This window comes from Mastomys coucha, unplaced genomic scaffold (assembly GCF_008632895.1).
Source record: "Mastomys coucha isolate ucsf_1 unplaced genomic scaffold, UCSF_Mcou_1 pScaffold5, whole genome shotgun sequence".
In the NCBI taxonomy this organism is placed as follows: domain Eukaryota; kingdom Metazoa; phylum Chordata; class Mammalia; order Rodentia; family Muridae; genus Mastomys; species Mastomys coucha.
In genome coordinates this window covers 83,063,571-83,085,124 of record NW_022196911.1, presented here as the reverse complement: position 1 = coordinate 83,085,124, position 21,554 = coordinate 83,063,571, and the positions used below count along the sequence as shown (strand labels likewise).

General features: G+C 43.9%; 2 protein-coding genes across 2 annotated transcripts in view; one reads left to right on the top strand and one right to left on the bottom strand.

Annotated features, from left to right (window-relative positions):
- The window catches only part of Ppm1e (protein phosphatase, Mg2+/Mn2+ dependent 1E), a 132,457-nt gene that overhangs the window by 88,847 nt on the left and 22,056 nt on the right, over positions 1–21,554 (top strand). Inside the window, exon 2 of the mRNA XM_031351975.1 lies at positions 21,147–21,265. Within this exon, the coding sequence (XP_031207835.1) occupies positions 21,147–21,265 (119 nt within the window). The remainder of the gene's footprint in view (positions 1–21,146; positions 21,266–21,554) is intronic.
- Trim37 (tripartite motif containing 37) overlaps positions 19,252–21,554 on the bottom strand; it is a 138,924-nt gene continuing 136,621 nt past the window's right edge. The window contains exon 25 of the mRNA XM_031351971.1: positions 19,252–19,535. Within this exon, the coding sequence (XP_031207831.1) occupies positions 19,391–19,535 (145 nt within the window). The 3' untranslated portion in view covers positions 19,252–19,390. The remainder of the gene's footprint in view (positions 19,536–21,554) is intronic.

Sequence of the window (21,554 nt, the reverse complement as noted above, 5' to 3'; positions counted from 1 at the left end):
ACCTCCAATACAGTTGGCAGCTTGAGAGAGCTTAATTACCTCCTTCTCTGTAACCATGCAGAGAAAGCGTCCTGTAGCCAGCAGAGTACTTATTACCTGCTGGGAGCAAGCCAAGTGCAGCCCCCACTGCTAAGTTCAGAAAATAAACAAGAAAAGAAAGAAAAAGACAAAGGCGTGTGGATGGAGGAAATAATGACGTCCAGAGCAGGGGGCAAAGGTGGGACCAGCCCGACTCCTGACACTGAGGAGGATGAGAGGCTAGTCTAAAGGATTCCGTGGAAAATGCCTGGGACATAGCCTTTGTTCACTGTGGCTGAAATAAAAGTTAAACTAAGGGTCGGGTAATTCACGGCAATTTTCTGTAAATGCCTCTCCACAAGGGCCCAGAGAATAAAAATTACATTTTTACTTTGAAAAGACTGACAGGGTCAATAAATGAAAAATTGAAGAAAAAAAAAAAGGTGGATCAGAAGACTTTTTTTTTTTTTTTATTTTAAATTGAGAAGCAGAACAGAAGAAACAATGGGTTGTTGGTGTCACAAGAGTGAGCTGACACTGCTCTCCACAACAGCCTCACAGTGTCACTTTCTGGCTATGGCTTCCGGCTGGCCCCAGTGGCCTTGGCCCAGGCTTCCATAGTGGCCCCAAGCTGTGTACGGATGCCCACGTGCATTCTAGAAAGCTGTGCCCTTGATAGAAAGGCTGAATTATAACCTTAACCACAGCACACATCTGGGTATGGCCTCAGGAAAAACCCGGAGTAAATAGAGTGGAAGAACGTTCTAGAATTCTTTGTGAAAACAAGTATAAAAATAGACTCTAAGCAACAGCAACAGCAACAGGTGTGATCCTAATGAACAGGAAAAGAAAGGCCAGCGTAGTAGAAGATGCTTTCCACGTTCCCACTGGAGACAGTCTCCTGAAAGTCATGGAGACTGATAGCTCACCCACTGGTGGCACGTGACACCACATACCCGAGTGGGAAGTGGTGTCTTCACACAGAATTTCAGTTTCAAACCCCGAGAGGTAGGTAGTGCACACCTGTAATCCTAGCACTGGGGAGGTTGAGGCAGGAGGCTCCCTTGTTGTTCAAGGCCAGCCTGGATAATGAGACCCTATCTCTGCCCCTCCCCCAACAACACAGAAGAACTAGATAAAGAGACTGTTAGTAGGATGGTGGTGGCATATGCAGAGGCAAGTGGAACTCTGAGTTGGAAGCCAGTCTGGACTACAAAGTGAGTTCTAAGTCAGCCAGGGGCTACTCAGTGAAACTGTGTCACAAACAAACAAACAAACAGCCTTTAACTTACCTAGCCATCTTTCTATTTGCCACCAGGAGCTGTCTGCATAGCATCCTAACATCTGATTGGTTTCTATTATAGTTTCTTTAATTACAGTCAATTACTTGAAGGCTTATGGAGGATAACAAGTCATAGCATATTTATTCAAGTAGAATTAAGGAAATAGAATAAGAGAAATGTCTACCTCCGCTGGCTTTCAGATTCTGTTTCTTGAAGATATAGTGTGCTAAGCATTGCCTTTATATGATCTTTGGTAAGCCCCCAACAGCTTATAAGGATCAGATAATATCTCCCTACCTACTAGGAATATTTTCCTTGAAATTAGTTGCTTAATGTCCTGTAAAGGTCTGGAGATGTGGCTCAGTGGTAGAATGTTTGCCTAGTATGTGTGGGATCCATGGTTTGATCTCTAGCATGCAGCAGATTTTTATATTTTAATCTAGTTAAATGGAGCACCTCTGAGGATCTGTGTTGAGTGCGGACACAGCTAAAGATAGGATGAATATTCCCTTTTTTTCGGTAAGAAAATTAAGTTAATTACTGTAGTTGAATTTCATAAGTAAAATGATAGGACTTGGAATACAAGTTTTTAGCCATGTAATCCAAGATTCTATTTCAGACTTTAATTACTTATGTGTATGTGTCTCTGTGGGGTATGAGCACATGAAAGCAGTTGCCCACAGAGACCAGAAGGGGGCGACTGACTACAAGGAGATGAAATTATAGGCAGTTGAATCACCTAATGCAGATGCTGGGAACCAAACTTGGATCCTCTGGAAGAGTAGTGCCTATTCTTAACCACTGAGCCATCTTTTCAGCTCTAAGGTAGTTCTTATTTTTATTTTTTGCTTTTTGCCTTTTTTAAAAAGAAGTACACACTTTAAAATGAAAACTTCTTTTAAAAAGTCCCATCATCTCAAAATAAACAGTATTTACAGATATGCAGCCACACTGCATGATTTTTGTTTCTTGACTGTCTAAGATGAAATCTAGATGAAACAGATGATAGGTTGCTATGATAAGCTACATCTATGAGCTCTTACATGCACTGAGATAGCCAATCCATTTTTTAAAAAAGATTTATTTATTTATTTTATGTATATGAGTATACCATTGCTCTCTTTAGACACACCAGAAGAGGGCATCAGATCCCATTGCAGATGGTTGTGAGCCACCATGTGGTTGCTGGGAATTGAACTCAGGACCTCTGGAAGAACAGTCACTGCTCTTAACCACTGAGCCATCTCTCCAGCCCCAATCCATCTTTAAAGCTGACCTGAGCAGAGTTCTACTCTCCAGAGCATGTTTCCAGAGTGGCTGGTTCAGAGCATGATGAAAAGGCTTAGGTGTAAGTTTCAAAGGAAAGCAATTCCCAGCTCTCAGAAGGAAGCGGGAGGGACAGCTAGAGTGTGAGGACAGGGAGAGAACCCATGTCAGAAAAAAATGACAGCTAGCTGAAATGGGAACCCACAGGTTCCAGGAGGCAATTCGGGGAGCCAGTTGCATTTCCAAGAGTGGGCAGTCCCCTCCCTTCAGGGCCCTTGTGCTTTAAAGAAAAGTGACCAATACATGATGTGCTCACTTCAAACTTCCGTTTGATCAAGCTTTGGATGTGAAGTAAGCAGGTTTGAAGGCAGAGGGAGGACTGGTACCCCTGGGTTTCTCTAACGTTAGTCTCACAGGAGATGGTGTGTTATCAAAGGCAGAGGCACTGCACTGACTTGTTTTTTATTTTACTTTCTGCAGTGCAGGTGTGTGTGTGTGTGTGTGTGTGTGTGTGTGTGTGTGTGTGTGTGTGTAACCCTGAGGCTTGGAAGATGACAATGGGCAAGAGTTCTACCACTGAGCTATACCCTTAGATTTACTTTTTGTTTGTTTGTTTTCGAGACAGGGTTTCTCTGTGTAGCTCTGGCTGTCTGTAGACCAGGCTGGCCTCGAACTCCTTGTACTCAGAAATCTGCCTGCCTCTGCCTCCCAAGTGCTGGGATTAAAGGCGTGCACCACCACCGCCCAGCTATTTTTTTTTTTTTTTTTACCATCTCTCTTCTTGTACTGTCAAGGCCAGGTGAGGCTCTGGTTTTATCTGCATGTATTCTATCCATCAGGTTTGTGTTTGGTGCCAGGGAGGTCAGCAGAGGGAGTCATGTCCCCTGGAACTGGAGTTATACAGTTGTGATGTGTCATGTGGGGGTCCCCTGGAAGAGCCACTCACAGTGCTCCTAAGGAGTCAACTCTCCAGCCCCACTGACTTGCATCCTCTCCAGTCCTGTCCTCCTCATTATTTCCTCTAGACAGTTTCACATCTTTCATGTCACCTGTACATAGAATATTTTACTTTATATATCTAGATAATGTCTAGGAACCACAAATGACAGACAACATAGAATCTGTCTTTCTGAGACACTTAATTGGCTTAATCCAATGATCTTCAACTGTATCAGTTTTCCTGAAAATGGCAGGACTTCATTCTTCTTGATGGCTGAAAGGAATGACTGATGTTCCACGTTTACCTCAGCCATTGCTGAGGCTGCTTCCATAGCGCCCTTACTGTGCAGAGTACAGGAAACACGTGTGTAAACACGTGTGCACAGGACTAATGAGCAATCTGCAAGCACCAGCTTCTCAGGTCTCCTCTCCTCCAACTGGGAATTACATGCTAATGTTATTTAAGTGGTCTGCATTAGTTTAGAAGTTTGCTAATTGATTCACTGGTTGTCTCTAGGGAGTGGAAGAAAAAGAGATTGTTACTGATCCCCATTATTAGTCCTCTTACGTTTCTGGGTGTTTAACAGTGATCTTGTTATTTGACTAAGTAAGTGCATTTGTGTATAGATATGTTGTAATAAGGCAGCACAGATTAGGTCTAGGGAAATGGCTCTGTGCTTAAAGTGCCCATGTGCAAGTGTGAGGAAGGAGTTGAGATCCTCAGAACCATAACAAATCCTGGGGGTGGGGGCGGGGTGGGTTGGCAGCCTGCTTATGATTCCTACCTTGGAAGGCAGAAAGGGGTCCCCAAAGCAAGCTGGCTTGCCAAGCGACTGCATCTGTGAACTCTGGATTTGGTTCAGACACTGCCTCAGTGACTGAGTGGAAGAGTGATTGTGGATGATTCCCTACACCAAACCTCTGGCTTCCACATGCAAGGGTAGCCACATGTGTGCATACGCACACGTATACCACATGTACATATACCACATGCACATACAGCACATATACATACAGCATATGCACACACACACTCACTCTTGCACACACACATGCACACTTACTCTTGCACACACGCACACTCACTCTTGCACACATATATGCACACTCGCTCTTGCACACACGCACACTCATGCTTGCACACACAACACACTCACTCTTGCACACACGCACACGCTTGCATGCACACACTCACTCTTGCATGCATACATGCACACTCGCTCTTGCACACATGCACACTCACTCTTGCACATACACTCACTCTTGCACACGCACATGCACACTCAGTCTTGCACACGCAGTGGGGAAAAGGCAATACAGTCCTTGTGAAGACCACAGTTATGCTATGCTGGCAGATCACTTTACATTCGTCTTTAATGAACTCTTCCTAATTTCTATTAATTAGAGAGTCACTTGGACTTTTTGGAAATGCAGACTTTAATCCAGTACTTGGAGGGGCAGAGGCAGGGGAATCTCTGTGAGTTCAAGGTCAGCCTGGTCTACAGAGTGAGGTCCAGGACAGCCAGGCTATAAAGAGAAAACAAAACAAAACAAAAAAGTACTATTTAGAAATACTATTTAGATCAGAACATCTACATTTGCAAATTTAATAAATTAAAAATCTCATTGTTGGAACTAAATTGACTAATACAATGAAATATATATAAATCAATGCATACTTAAAATAGGTGATTACATAATTTTTTAAAGTTTTTTACCTTTTTTGTGTGTGCATGTTGGCACACATACATGCCACAGTACGTATGTGGAGGTTGGAGGATATCCTGAGGCCTCTGCTCTTTCTCTTCCCACCATGTCTGTGCTGGGAGTAAACTCAGACCAGCAGGCCTCTGGCAGGGGCCTTTACTAGATGAGGCATCTCTCCAGCCCCAAACTTGTTCTGTTAAAGAGATGTTGTCTAACATCAATTTCTGAGACTATGTTGTTTTTAATTTAGCTTAGTTTTTAAGTATCATTGAGTTTGCAGTAAATGGCTTTGCTTTCAAGTAAGCCCATCTGTATGGTGTAAATGCTGCTGACTAGAATTTTAGCTGAGCACTTCGGGACTTTGGGCCTGCAGGAGCCTGCACAGGGCATTTGGCATCTTGGTGACATGTCTGTACTGCAGTTTAGTCAGTGTTCCTTAGAATAGCCACACCAGGTGCCTTTGTTATGCTATCGTCACCTTGAATACAGTGTTGGTTAACACTACGTAATGCAGTCTGTCTTTGGAAGTCTCTCACCTATGTCATGTAGCAAGGCTATACTTTGAAGAATCATTTTACAATTTGATGACAAACCGCTGTAAGGTCCAAAGTGTAGAAGACATACAGGTATCAGAGATGCTTACCAAGGTATAACTGACCCTGAATAGATGAAGTGCAGTGTATGTTAGTCAGAGCTCTCTAAAGGACAGCACTGATAGAATGAATATATACATTAAAATGGGCTTTATTAGCTTATAGGATGCCATCTGGATAGTGAACAATGGCCGTCCACACTGGAGTGCCACAAACTCAGTAGATGAGTCTATGAGTGGATATCTCAGCAGCTCTAGTGTGGTGCTGAAGGGCTCAGAGCTCCCTAGCCTTCTGTCTACGTTGGAATGACAAATGGTGAGAGAATGGTGCTGCAATGGGGTAGGTGGACCTGCCATCGAGAGTGAGGATGAACAGGCTTCCAGAGCCAAGCTCCCTTCATACTGTCCTTTCAGGTTGTCACCAAAGGTTGCAGACCAGATCTAGTGTGGATCTTCCTGTTTCAAATCTGATCAAGAAAATCCTCCTCAGGAGTGCACAGCAGCTTAGGTTTTAGTTGATTTTAGAGGCAGTCAAGTTGACAATCAGGATTCATCATTACAAGTCAACCCTTTGTCAGTTTGATGTAAGACAGCCATGTGGAGAGAGAGGAACCTCAATTGAAAAACTGGCTCCATCAGGTTGACCTTTAGGCAAGTCCAGGAGGCAACTGCCTGACTGATGATTGATGTGGAGGTCCCAACCCACTGTGGGTAGGTGGTATGTGGGTAGGTGGGTAGGTGGCCCTGAGCTGTATAAAAATGCAAGCTGAGCAAGTCAGTATGCAACATTCCTCTATGGTCTTTGCTTCAGCTCCTGCCTTTGGTGCCTGCCCCTCTGTGATGGAGTGTGGCCTAAGAGTTGTAAGATGAAATAAATCCTTTCTTCCCCACGTTGGTTGTGGTTAGTGTTTTATCAAACCGACAGAAAGCAAACTAAGGCACATACTATGATTATTAGACCACTGAGCAAGATGACTCAGGGGGTAAAGATGCTTGCCCACATGGTGTAGAGCAGACTGAGGACAGCTGTCCTTTGACCTCCACATGCATGTGTGGCACATATGCACCCATATACATTATGCATGTATACATCATACACATCCACACTAACAAAAACACATGCTGTGTGTGTATGTATGTATGTGTGTGTATGTATATATGTGTGTGTATGTATGTGTGTATGTATGTATGTATGTGTGTATATGTATGTGTGTGTATGTATGTATGTGTGTGTGTATGTATGTATGTGTGTGTATGTATGTGTGTGTGTATGTATGTCTGTGTGTGTGTGTGCACATTCATGTGAGTGTGCAGGTGCACATACTCATGGAGGTTAGAGCAAGACAATGGGCACATGCCCCACAAAGCCATGCCTGAAGTTTTCCTGGGAGCTGTGGACTTGAATCAAACCCTCTTGATTTACAGTAAATTCTCACATCTCCTGAGCCATCTTCCCTGCCTCCAAAGACATATCGCTCAGTACTTACACTATGGTAGAGAGTTCACATTTTCAAAATGATTTTCAACTAGAGCTATTAAGTTAGCAAAGGCTAGGGCCCAAAAGAAATTAGTTTGGTGCCTGGTGGTGGTGGTGGTGGTGGCGGCAGCAGCAGCATGTCTTTAATCCCAGCACTTTAATCCAGCAGAGCCAGTGGATCTGTGAGCTCAAGGCCAGCCTGGTTTACAAATCTAATTCCAGGGCTACCTAGAGAAACCCTGGCTAGTGGGGAGTATTGGGGGTAAGGGGGGGAATTAGTCTTCAAATAAAATAACAAAGCTCAGTGAATGGCACATTGTAACATGAAGTATCCTATTGTTGTTTGTTACTCTGTTGTTTGTTGTTTGTTACCGCTGTAACAAAGCACCAGGCCTTACAGCTTTTAAACAGCTAGTCCCTGTCTTCCCATGGACACTGTTCTATGTGTCTGCACTCAGATTTCCTCCCCAACTCTGACAGGGTCTCTCTTCGAAGCCCATGATGGCTTCAGATGTGCAGTTAACTTTGCTTCAGTGCTGGATCATAGCCATGGACCATCTCATCCATTTAACTTGTAAGGAAAGCAGGGCTGGAGTGAGACCCGCCTTAATAGCTGTCACGCAGTTCTCCTGCAGTGATAGACTGGAAGCAGCCTACTGTCTGAGAGAGAAGGTTTAAACTAAGTTCTGAAGGTCAAAAGGCATGGCACCTACATTGGTTCAGTTTCCCTCGAGGCTGTCATGGTAGACCACAATGGCAGGGCTGTGTGGGGTGACTAGCAGCATCTTCGGGTAGGAAACGGCTGGAGGAGCCACCATCTCTTTCCAGAGCATGCCTCAGTGACCCAAGGAGCTTTTAAAGGCTCAATGACACTGCTGCCCTGGCAACCGCATCTCCTACACAGCAGCCTATGGGGAACAACTCACATTTAAACCACAGGAATGACTGCATTGCCCACCTGGTTATACTTTTAATGATCTGGTTTCAAGGAGAGTCACATTTGAAGGTCCTTGGATTAGGGCACCAACATTGAAACTCTGGGACAACTCATCACATATTAATAATATTCACACTTATTTTTTAAATAGGTAAAAAATACATTAGGGGCCCAAGTTTTTATTTGTAAGCTAATACTACTATACTAAGGAAAATAAGATTGAAATTCCTCAAGTTGTTTTAGGATCATTCCCATGATTTCCCATGAATATAATTTTGTAGAAAAAATAGTCTGTTTATATAAAAAATTAATGCCACCTTTTATGAGAAGGTCAAGTTAAGAATATCTTTGGGGCATGGCGGTAATGGCACACACCTCTAATCCCAGCATCTGGGAGGCAGAGGCAGAGGCAGAGAGGCAGAGAGGCAGAGAGAGAGAGGCAGAGAGAGAGAGAGGCAGAGAGAGAGGCAGGGAGACAGAGAGGCAGAGAGGCAGAGGCAGGAAGTATTTCTCTGAGTCCAGGGCCAGCGTGGTCTGCATAGCAAGTTGCAGGCAAGCTGGGGCTACACTGTGAGACCCTGTCTCAAAAATCAAAAAACACAAACAAGGGAATATCTTTGGGGTTAGAGAGATGGCTCAGTGGTTCAGCACTTCCTGTTCTTTAGGAGGACTGAGTTCCTAGCACCTGTGTGGGAAGCTCACAGACACCTGTCATTCCAGCTTCCAGGGGCTCCCACGCTCTCGTCTGGCTTCCTCAGGCACGGACACACACACACACACACACGACACACACACTGGAGCACACAAACAAATAAATAAGTTAGATTTTTTTTTAAGGTAGCATCTTTGTACACACATACCAGCTGTGCCAGTTTCAGTCTCTAGAGACTTTATATCCAGAAATTCTGAGAAGTCACTAGTTGTTAGTGTAATATAAAAGTTTCAGTTCTATGACATCTGTCCATATTCTGCTGTTGGACGGCTCTTGCCTGGGTTATATTTTCCCCAATGCAGCCATGTGAACCAGCTTGTTCTGGTGCTCTCTATTTCTCCTTGTTTTAGAATCTATTTCTGACCTATAGGTAAGTATTTTTGCTTTCAGCTCCAGGTTATTAAGGTATTGATTGTTAAGGCAGTATTGCAAATACCACCAACTATTGATGGGTGTTTTTCTGCCTACTTAGTAAATACCAAATTTACTGAACACGTCCTGTACATATAGGGATAAAGCCATGAGTATTCAGAAGGCTGAAGGGGGGCTCAGGGCAGCCCTGTCACTTAGGAGTGCAGCCACTTACAAACTACAATGTTCTTGTAAATACAGACAGAAACACAAAAGATCCCCGTTACTCCTTGGCACAGAAGCAGAAGTATACCCTCCCCTACCCCTACCACAACATGGTGTGTGCACGTGTGTGCGTGTATACATGTTTGAGTGTGCACATTACACATTAGCTCAAGTGGCATCCTGAGGACCACCATCCACACTGACTGGCTGATGAGCCCAGGAATTCTCCTGTCTTTGCCTCGGCGGGGATGGGATTACAGGTGTGTGCTGCAGGCAGGTGTAGCTACATCCAGCTTTGTAAATGGAGTTTGGGGCTCAAACTCGGGTCTTCATGTTTGCAATGCACACACTTTGGCAGCACAGAGCTTACTCCTCAGCCCCCAAGGAGCATTTACATTTTATCACTAGAAGTATGTGGTGTTGGGTTTTGTTTTGCTGGGATTGATGCTAGAGCCTCATGCATGCTAGGCAACTGCTCTGTCACTGAGCTATGGCCCCAGCTCCAGGATGGTTTGATGTTGGAAAGAAATTATTTATTATGTACATAGTATGTACTTATTTATTATTTAGGTTTCCCCAAATGCTGCGTCTTACCCATGTTAGGCACAAGTGCTATATTCCTAACCCCTCATTATTTTCCTTTTTAAGAGTTAATTTTTTGTTGTTGTTGTTGTTATTTTTTTGGTTTTTTTTTTTTTTTTTTTTTTTTGAGACAGGGTTTCTCTGTATAGCTCTGACTGTCCTGGAACTCACTCTGTAGACCAAGCTGGCCTTGAACTCAGAAATCCACCTGCCTCTGCCTCCCAAGTGCTGGGATTAAAGGCGTGCGCCACCACTGCCCAGAAGAGTTAATTTTTTAAAGTTAACTTTAAAGTTAATCTAAAATATATAGATTGTAGTAAAGTCTGTTAACAAATACTGAATTCTAGTTCATGACAAGCACACTGAGGTATTTAGAGGGAAGTACGTTGACATCAGTAATTCACTCTAATGTATATGATAGCTAAGGTAGGTATTCTGAGTCAGTCAGCAGCTGAAGAGCATAGAATGGGTGCTTCTCTTCACCATGTTCATTTGATTATGTCAGTGGGAAGGTAGCTTGATACCAACTCATCACTTAAAATTCCTTTAGCTTTGGGAGGTCTTAAAAATGAGATAAACTTGCCAGGGACGGTGGCACACCTTTAATCCCAGCACTCTGGAGGCAGAGGTCAGAGGACCCCTGTGAGACAGAGAGACCCTGTCTCACCTCCTCCTACCAAAAACCAAAAAGAAACAAACAAACCAACCCCAGGATAAACTGTACTTATTTTCAGTGGCTGAGCTTTTTTCCTCTGACCTCTGTTCTGAGAATACCCTTGATGGTCTGCCCAAGACTTAAAAATCAGGTATCCCAAAGAACAGAACTTCTATGTAAACTATACTGTTAAAATAAATTAGGAAGATAAAGCACAGCTTTCCCTCATTTGAGTTATTTAAATTCTGGAGAATGCACACATGCTGTCCAGACTAGAGAGGACTCAGCAGGTTGTTACAGATGCTGCCTGGCTTCGGTCTCCCTGGGCTTGTGTGAAGAACTCAGAGAGCAAGAAGGAAAAGGGAAGGCAGTTCTAAGTACTTTGTACAGCTAGTTGACTTGATAGTAACTCAAAATTACTCAGTTGTTTTGAATTTACATTTAACCAACTTTCTAAATCCCATCCAAAGTGCATGCAGTGACAAAGGTTTCAGCTCACGGATAAAAGCTTGGAAACAAACGGCTCACAGACTTTAGTGGGTGACATGGAAGTGCACTGAGCAACACTACCAGAGCTCCTTTCCAAAGCAGTTCCTTCCCCAACTCCTTTATCTTCACAGCTGCACACAAACCTACCCTGGAACTGTCCTCACTGTCCTCTGACCGCCACACTCCATCCCCACAGACTAATAGAGAATTTCAGGAAACACTCAATCTAAGTGAGGACATACAGAGCACTCCTGTCGGCCAGGAGCTGTTCTATAACCGGCACGTGTAGAACAGACACAGGGAAGGGGCAGCGCTTTCCAAAGAGGTAAGGGGTGGGGACCAAAGGTGTCACCCGGAGAAGAAAGTGCATCCTGGCACCATCTTGAGGGAAGCTTTTGAGGGAAGCAGCCCTGAGCACACAGAATCCAGCATGAGGAAGATCAGATGGGGACACCCTGGCAAGAGCTGATCTGTTGAGCTTGCTTTGGGGGAGAAAGGTGAAAGGGTTTCTCGCTAGGCCACCTTCCTTGTGTTATCATGTACTAGTGTCAGTTTAGTCTCAGGTGACCTTGTAGCAGCTAATTGGTACTCACCGAAAACCTGGGAGTCTGTAGGTTTTCCTTGAATGTTAACCTGGTTGGTGTGAGCAAAAATAGATATTGAGATTAAGTGGATAGGCGCACCAGGAAATCTTCTGCTGTGAGAACCCCAAGCCCAGAGCCACAGGAGTGAGGCCCCAGGAAGGCATTCTTTATATCCCTACAAGGGAAAGAAAGAACCTGTGCTGTGTGGGCATCACCATCTGACTCCAGGTGGCATTCCTAGAGCTTGCTAGACAAAGAGCAGCCTCCAGAGAAGAAACCCAGCTTATCAACTCCATGCAGTCCACGAAGAGAAAGAACGCTATGTGTGAGGTAGAGGGTTTGCCTTCTTTAGGTTTCGTCGAATGTGCTATTTTAGACTTAAAATCCTTCTGATTAATGGAGATGGGGTGGCCAGGATTGAGTGTTTCTCGACATCCCCTGGGAAGACATGTGCTGAGGAGACAGCGCTGCCGTGAGCCCGTGGGCTAGAGGCTGCTCAGTGGGGTCTCTCTCCGATGGAACTGATGGAAACATCCCACCTTCCAGAATTTCTATTACCTTAGCCTGCTGAACACAGCTGTGGGTGCTGCGCTGTGCGGACGCCCACACTGCCAGTGTCATGAAGGATGTACTTCTAAACCTCTAATTTCTCTAATAATGTCTTTGGTGATTTGTGTAGGTTTGGCATTGTAATCAGAGTGCTTCCTGGCTCGGTTTATTCAGTCTGCAGCCTTAAAATGTACACTGTCCTGATATGCACAATTCGAACAAGTGATGGAGTCAAGAGGTCCACCCTTGGTGTCTCAAAATGAAGCAAATTTACTGTTTCTGTAGTGTGTTAATCTATTTATACTAGGAGAACCCAGTGCTCATGGAGCCAGCCAGCCTCCATCACTCAGCCCCACTGCCCGCTCCACTGACAGGTACCAGCCTAGACTAGGTGGACACAGAGTAACAAACCCTTGGAAACGTTTTTAAGAGGGAAGAGGATCCGGTTGGTGTGGTGCCTTTAACCCATTAAGCACTGAGAAGGCAGCAGGAGGATCTCTGTGAGTTCAAGGCCAACCTGTTCTACATTGTGAGTTTCACAACAGTGAAGGTTATGTAAAGACACCGTCTCAAGAACAAAACAATAAAAAAATAATAAGACAAAATATAAATCTCCACAGTACTTAGTAACAGCATTGGTCCATATGAAGTTTATGGCATAGTTGGCTCTACAAAATCCAAAGAAGTCTTTCTTAACTAATAGATGCATGGCCAAGACTGATGATACTTATGGGAATGAATATTCATTTATTTATTGAGACAGGTTCTCCCTATATAGTCTTGGCTAGCCTGGAACTCACTGAGTAGACCAGGCTAGTCTGAAACTCAGAGAGAGCCACCTGCCTCTGCTGCCAAATGCTGGGATCAAAGATATGTGCTAGGCACACCCAACTTTTAAGAATATTCCTAATAGGGGGTTGGAGAGATGGCTGAGAACACTGACAGCTCTCCCAGATGTCTTGAGTTCAATTCCCAGCAACCACATGGTGGCTCACAACCATCTGTAATGGGATCGGTCTGATGCCCTCTTCTGGTATGTCTGAAGATAGCAACAGTGTATTCATATACATAAAATAAATAGTTCTTTATAAAAAAGAATATTCCTAATACATAAAACAGAATATCCTCATAGAAATAATATTCTGGGTTTGGGTCTTGTCACTCAGACTAGTCTTAAATGTGTGTATAGACTCCAGGGATCCAGCTGTCTGCTCCCTATCACTCTGAGTTCAGTTATGTGCCAGAGTACCAGTGTGTTGATACTTCTAAAGCTGCCTCTGACCCTCTTTGAGACTAAAAACAATACTTACTTGGAATAGAATTACAGAGGTAGCATTTTAGGCCCAGAAGAGTTTGGAGTTTTCCCATTTTCTTACTTTCCAATGGAGAAAGCAGCAGCCTGGGGTTTGGTGTCTCCTGAGGCCCCCTCTGAGCGAGCCTCCCTAGCTCCTGCTCCACAGCAGCATTCCAGGAACAAGCTGGCGGAGCTCTGAGCTCTCCACGGACAGCTCCATGGGTTTGGCCTCCAGAGTCCTTTGGTTCATCCCCACTCCTGTCCTCTCAAATCAAGCATCAGCCTTGTGTGTGCTATACAAATGCTATATGCCCAGCCCCATCTCTGCTTTTGTTTTTTATTTTCTTAGCAACATAGAGAAATAAATTTTTACAATTTAAAGTGATTTCTGGGTGCATGAAATATCTGCCATCTCTAGAGGTCTCAAGAAATGAACATGCTCAGTACTGAAAGTTTGCTTTACCAAGCTGCTCTGCTAACTCCGACTGTTTCCCTCCACCCTAACTGAGGGCCTTGTGTATAATACATATGCATTCTATACCAAGCTCACACCTCAGCCTTGACTCTAACGTCATCTGGATAGTTCCCATGACGATCTAGTATGTCTGCCTCAGATACTGCAAAACACTTATGTATAAAATTGAAAAGTGCTTAACTACTGAGGGTCATTGGGAGGTGGTTGTATTTTGTAATTTTTTTCCCAACCACATTGTGATAGCACTGCCTTTAATCCCAGTACTTGGCAGGCAGAGGCAGGTGGATCTGTATGAGTTCTAGGCCAGCCTGATCCATGTAGTGAGATCTAGGTCAGCAAGAGCTACATAATGAGACCCTGTCTTTAAGAAAGGGGGTTGGGGGAGAAGGAAGGAAGGAAGGAGAGGAGGAAAGGAGGGAGGAAGGGAAGGAGGGAGGGAGGAAGGAGGAGGGAGGAAGGAGGTCCTCAGACATGTCTAGGGACAGGTGGGTTTTCTTTCTTTTTTGAGATAGTGGGGACCCAGCCCTTGTATGGTCCGAGCATGTATTATACCAGTGAGCAACACTCTTGGTCCTACTTTTGGAAGTAAACTTAAAGAAGCAACATTTACTTCCCCCCAAATAAACCCTTGGAACAGAAGTCAATGCTGCTAGGCAATGTGGACATGTCAGGACAGTCATGGCATTTGTAAACCATAGCTTTCTGGGGGTTTGCATGTGTTTGAAAAATATTTACTTTAAAGCAAACACCATGTTTGTTTTATTTACAGAGCTCAGTTTCCAATGTCAACAGGGCTAAGCCTCTGGCATAATGTATAGAACTGAAAAACTAAGAATATATAAAAGTTCAAGTATATATTAATATATTCATTAATATAAGTATCTTTAGCAAAGTAGAATGTACTTCTTGTGAGCAAACATAAGTGGATCTCTAGTGATTTTTCAGTGTTGTTCAAGAAGTGCCTATGTGCACACAATATGTGACTTAGAAACAAAATAGATAAATACTATTTCTACCTATGAATATATAAAATCTGTGCTTTGCTGTTTGAAATCAAAGTTAACTGCTATGTAGAAAACATTTTTTTTTGTATACATAGGCTCTAAACTGCTTAGAAGTAAGACTGTCTTCTATATATATCATATATATGATATATATATATGTCAAGTAACTGTAGGGTTTTGTTTTTTGTTTTTTATTGTTTGAGGACCCTAACAAGATTAATTTGATTTTAGAAGATCCCGACAACCCAAAGGCTGGCACTACCAAAGTCAAGTCACACCAAGTGACAGCAGGGTTTCCAGTGCAGCACTCTACAGAGGGCACAAGAGGAGTCCCTGGACCTGGGTTACAGATGGTTGCTAGCTTCCTATGGGTGCTGGGACTCAGACCCAGGTCCTCTGAAGAGCAGCAAGTGCTCTTAACTGCTGACACACCTCTCCAGCTCAGACGAAAGCATTCTAGACCTGGGTCTTCCCAGGCCGCGGCAGAGGCTATTTTTCGCTATCATTCCGCTTACTACCTTTGCCAAACTTCGACACCATCTTAGCATCTTAAGGCAAAGTATGAAGGAAAGCAGTTTGTGTTGTTATGTTAGTCACTCTTGGTAAGTTTCTTAAATGACAAGCACTAATGATAAGTTTGTATTTGAGGTGTGTCAAGTATTCTCTAATGTGCCTGTGCTTTAAACAGGCATGTGATTTTCATTTCTCAGAAATAGTTTCTTTCAATCCCATCAAAACCATAAGAAATGATTCATGCAAGTGTTTCCATGTCCTGATGTGCAGAGAGTGAGTGCTGACAGAGGTGATGTTTGAGATCTTACTTTAGTTACCTACTTCACTGAAAATATTTTCATTCTGTCTGACAAAAAGTTTAAAAAGTACATTAACTGAAACTAAAAATGTATCACAAATGACACATTAATGAGATTAATGGTGTGTGTCTTGTTCTCTCAAGTAGTCATAGTCTTACCTTTGATGAGCCTGGACTGATAGCTTAATTACACAAAAGGTATCATTTTCTTGTGGGACTCTAGGGAGCTAGATCACTGTGAAATTCTTGGATTCTTTTAAAATGCAGCTTTAAAAATAAACAAAGGAACTGACTAGATCAGAGTAAAAGCAGGAGAGGCATGAAGACAAGCCACATCAGTACCAGAGACCCTGACTCATCAAGAAAATGCCGAGCATCCCGACAGCAACGAAGGAGACGAGGTGACACTAGTTATCCATCATCGGGACTATGGAGACGACCCATTAGTTCATCTTATAGCTGTTAAGGAGCAAGAGCTATGAAAAGTGACCCTCCCCCACACCTGGAATAATGTCTAGCTCACCTGTAGTGCTTGACTACCATGTATGCAGCTGTAGGCCATGCCTTAGAACTACAAACAGAAAAGGAGAATGGGAAATCCTAGCTGGGAGAAAGCTCTCATTTGAGGCCAGTTTGGGCAATGTAGTGAGACCTCATCTCAAAATAAAAATTAAGGTCATCCAAATGGCCTGGAGCAGTGGTTCTCAACTTCCTAATGCTGCCCGCGGCCCTTTAATCCAGTCCCTCATGTTGGGTGATCCCCTAAGCCATAAAATTATTTTGCTGCTACTTCACAACTGTTATGTTGCTACTGTTATGAATTGTAATGCAATATCTGACTTGAGACCCCCCGAAGGGGTCATGACCCATAGGTTGAGAGTCACTGACCTAGGGGTTAAAGGTGCTTGCAACCAAGTTTGACAACTGGATTCTACCCCCAGAATTCATATGGTGAAAGCTAGAATCAACTCTTGCAGACTGTCCTCAGTCCTCTACAGGCAACCTATGGCACCTGAATGCCCGCTTTGACACACACACTGATTAGATGAATGAATGAATGAGTAGTTGTAATTCTTTTCGTGTAAAAGGGCTGAAGGGTTGTTCAGGTGATAGATCATTTGCTTAACATGTAAGAGGCCCTAGGGTCAATACCCAATGTCCCTAAAACAGGCAGACAGACAAGCAGGTCACAACTCAAGACCTGCAATTTTAAAAAGCACCGATGAGGGCTTGGGGAGAGTGCCTGCAAGGATGGGGACTTGAGCTTAGTCCCCAGGGTCCACATGGAAACCAGGCATGCTGGCATGTGCCTGAGATCTCAGGGCCACAGAGACAAGAACACCCCAGGATTCACTAGCCAGCAGTCTGGCCAAAGCACAGACCCCAACTCCAAGAAAGAAACTGCCTCAAAGTGTGTGTGTGTGTGTGTGTGTGTGTGTGTGTGTGACAGCCATCTTTAGAACACACTTGCATGTATATGTGTACCCCCCCCCCATGCATCTGGACACATGTGAACATACAAACTCAAAGATAAAGAGGTACTAAGGGATGAGAAAGGTAATATCAGAAGTTATTTTCCCCTTTAGAGGTCTGGAGCAAAAGCAGTGTCATTTCATGTTTCTGAAACAAGCATTTGATTTCACCTGACTTTTCGAATAAGAACTGCACTAGGAAGGCAGGGCTTATGCTTCCTGTTCACAGAAATATACTGAATCATGTATATGTATATGTACATCTTGAGCAGTACAATAGTGTCTGGCACAAGGCATGCATGCCTCAGCAAAGCCCTTGCCAGGGTACACATAATTAGATGGGATTATCCTTACTTCCTAATAGCAAACAGAAACACCTACCTGCACATACCCTAAGTGCTTGCCTCCCTCCCTCCCCCTTCTTTTCCCATCATACTCCATCCTGTCCAAGGCTGGTATTCCCATGTACAGATTGGATTCTACCTCTGAAGTCCCACTTCTGTTTCTTTAGATTTGCCAGTTACATGCTTTTCATATAAATATATTTCTGGAACCTGTGGTCTCCAGCTACCATATTTTCAAAGTTCACCTACACAGTTGCAGGTACAAGAACTTTGTTCCTGCTGAGCAGTGGTGGTACATGCCTTTAATCCCAGCACTTGGGAGGCAGAGGCAGGCATATTTCTGAGTTCGAGGCCAGCCTGGTCTACAGAGTGAGTTCCAGGACAGCCAGGGCTACACACAGAAACCCTGTCTTGAAAAAAACTTTGTTCCTTTTAATGGCTAAAATATACTCTCTTCAGGGGTTCTGGAGATGGCTCACCAGTGTAAGAGCATCTGAGTTTGATTCCCAGCACGTATATGGTGGCTCACAGCCATCTGCAACTCCAGGTCCAGGGGATTGGTGTTCTCTTCTGGCCTCTGCAGACACCAGGCACACATGTGGTACCCAGATATACATGCTGAGGAAGCAAAGGGAAATCCCACTCTGTGCCTGCTGCATTTCCTTTCTGCTGTGGTGCACATGCAGGTCTGTGTGTGCAGTGTGCCTTCACTGCTAAGGCATATCCCGAAGACGAGGACGGTGAGCCATATAACATGTGTACAGTTGAGTTTCTGAGCGCTGCCAAAGCAGCTGTACTCTACTGTATTCCCACTTAGCAGCATGTAGGCCGTGTCTGACGTCACTCTACTGCTTGCTGTCATGTCCTTCCTTTTTTATTGGGAGAGAGGAAGTAAGGATTGAACTCAGGACCTGTGCGCACTAGCCAAGCATTTTACTATGCAGCAGTCCCTTGCAATGAATTTTGAATTGGTGTTTTTATACATGGAGATCACTCCCCCAGCATCATTTTTGAGATGTTTTCCCTCTCACTGAGTTACCCCCAACCCCCTCCTCAGCACCCTCCTAACCCCAGTCCCCTTCATGTCACTGATGGTTTTATTTAAATGCTATTAGATTCACTCTCCTTTTCTTCAGTTCCTTTGACCTCTCAGAAGAGATGCTACAACCACCCAGGCCCTTCCTTCCCCTACTCCTCTTAAGAGTTTCTCTAGCTCTTCAGTCTGTGTGTGTGTGGGGGGGGGGGTGGGTGTTAGACAAGGTCTCAAGGTGTGACCCTGGATGGTCTGGAACTCACTTTGTAGGCCAGGCTGATCCAACTCACAGACTGCCTGCCTCTCTGCCTCTCTGCCTCTGGAGTGCTGGGATTAAAGGTGTGTGTTACCATGCCTGGCTCTTTCTAGTTTCAGTAGGACCCTGTCTTCTAGCAAGCTTTAAAATACCGAGTTTCTGTTACAGTGGCTGTTGAACAAATTATGACAAAACATAGTGGCATAATAAAGTCATTTATTATACTATAGTTTCTTTTGGTCAGGATTTCAGACTGGAACAGCAAGTTCCCATTTCTGTTCCATGGGACTGGGAGCCTCAGGCTGAAGACTGATGTTGTCTGAAGCCCTGTCAGCTTACACGTCAGGCAGCTGATGGTGGCTGTTAGCTGGGGCCAGGGCCCTCAGCTCATATCCGGGTGACCCTGTACATGCCGTCTCTCCAGGTGCGCTGCTTTGGACTTCCTCACAGTATGGTTGCTGGGTTCCAAGAACATGCAGTCTAGAGAGGGAGAGAGGAAGAAAGCAAAAAGCTAGGATAGCCAGGGAGCCTACTTTGCCTTTAAAAAACAAGTTCTCAAGTCTTACCACATGTAAAGAAAAAAGTAACAGAGTATATGTGAAATGACAAGGTTCTAAAATAACATGGGACCTGGGGCTGGAACTCCATGGGAAAACACTTGGCTAGCGGGCCTAAGGCCCTGAATTAGAAAAAAACAAACCATGGGACCAGACTCACTGCTGTGGCCTGCTACAGAAAACAGTCTGCCACAGCCTTCTGGTCGCAGGTCACAGTATCCACACATGCCTCATTCCTTCTCCTTCTTTCCCCCTTTGTGCCTCCCAAAGGCTCACCTCATGATGGCATCAGGCTCAGGCTTGAGAATCAAGGGCTCTCTGTCTGTGCTATCTCATGATCAAAGCTCCGTGTCTACAGTTGCACTTAACCTGAAAACCTAGGCACCAACAAGGCAAATACTCTCTGCCTCACATTCCATAGCAATGTATATGCTACAGTATCAAACATTTATCTCCTAATTATCCCTATGTTCACTGCTATTCCTACAGTTTTAAAGAATGCCTTGTGATTCTCAGATTCTCTATCTGAATTCTATCTCAGTTTTCAAATCTGAGCACTTCTCTGAAATGCCCAGTTAATAATTTTAACCCCCCCAAAATAATTTTATACCCTTATAAAATATCTCATCATCATTTCTACCTTAACATGCTAAAATGAACTCTTGTTTTCTGCATTAGCCCATGTCCTCCAATCTCTTGTCTTGCTTCTGTCAGCCCATAGCTGTTCAGACAAACCCAGGACTTCCTCTCAGTCCTTCTCCATTCACTCACCTCAGCCCAACTGTCAGCAAGTTCTGCAGCATTTCTCCAAAGTATACCACCCCCAGCCCCGTAGCGCTCCTCTTCTTCCTCATGCCCCTCTCCTCCGTGTCCACCTATCTCATGCTCTTACTCCTGTCCCTGCCCCTTCCCCTTCCCACCTTCTATGTTTTTTCAGTGTCCTTCACTACCCATCTTTCATTCTTGCTACATTCTAACTTCCTGTGCACAGCAAACCAAAGGAATATTCTAGCTCCTATCTCACCGTGGCACTTCCTTGCTCAAAAATTTGTGACTTCTCACAAGTTCTCATAAAGGCCAGTGTACATGCTCATCTGAAGCCTTTCATCCTGTCTTTGCACGTCCTTATAATGCTATCTTCTTCATGGTTAAGGGTGTGTACATGCTAGCCTGAAGCCTTTTATCCTGCCTTCCCACATCCTTATAATGATATCTTCTTCATAGTTAAGGGCATGGCATGACTGTCTACCCAGCCTGCCACGGTGTTGTTTCCTTCACTAAACTTATCTGACCTTTAGGTTACATCCTGTTAGTTTCATGTCTACCCGGCTGGATGGTAAATCTGGTCAGGCATCCCTGAGATATTCATTGATATCTATCCAACACCTAGCAGGGTCTATCAAATGGAGTGTGCTCAGTTATCCACTGGGTGGTAAGGGGCGACTCTGGGATAACACGGTACGGCATGTATTGTGGCACATTAGAGCATCACTTCCGAGTTCTTACTGAGGATAGCCTTGTGCTTCTCTTTCAGTAACTGCCCTTCCTTTCTGGCTGCCGCTTTAGCCAGAGCCACATCAGATGAAGTCCTCCAGAGTGACCTTTCTGCTCACTGTATCCCAAAGGAAACGGATGGCACAGAAGGGACTGTGGGTGAGCACCTTTCTCCATTATTTGTTTAAATATACTAAAATTTTCTCATGGACAGCTAGCTACAGAAAATATCTATAGCATATCAAACCTAACTATATATATTCACTGATTTCTATACAGTGGTATTAAGGAATTTTTTCTTAAAAATCGATAAAAAGAGGCAAGAAGAAAAAAAATCCAAGCTCATGCACACATATTTGAAAATAATTAAACTATTTTTATAAAATTAATATATATATGGTAAATATATATGGAACATATATATATATACATATATATATATATATAT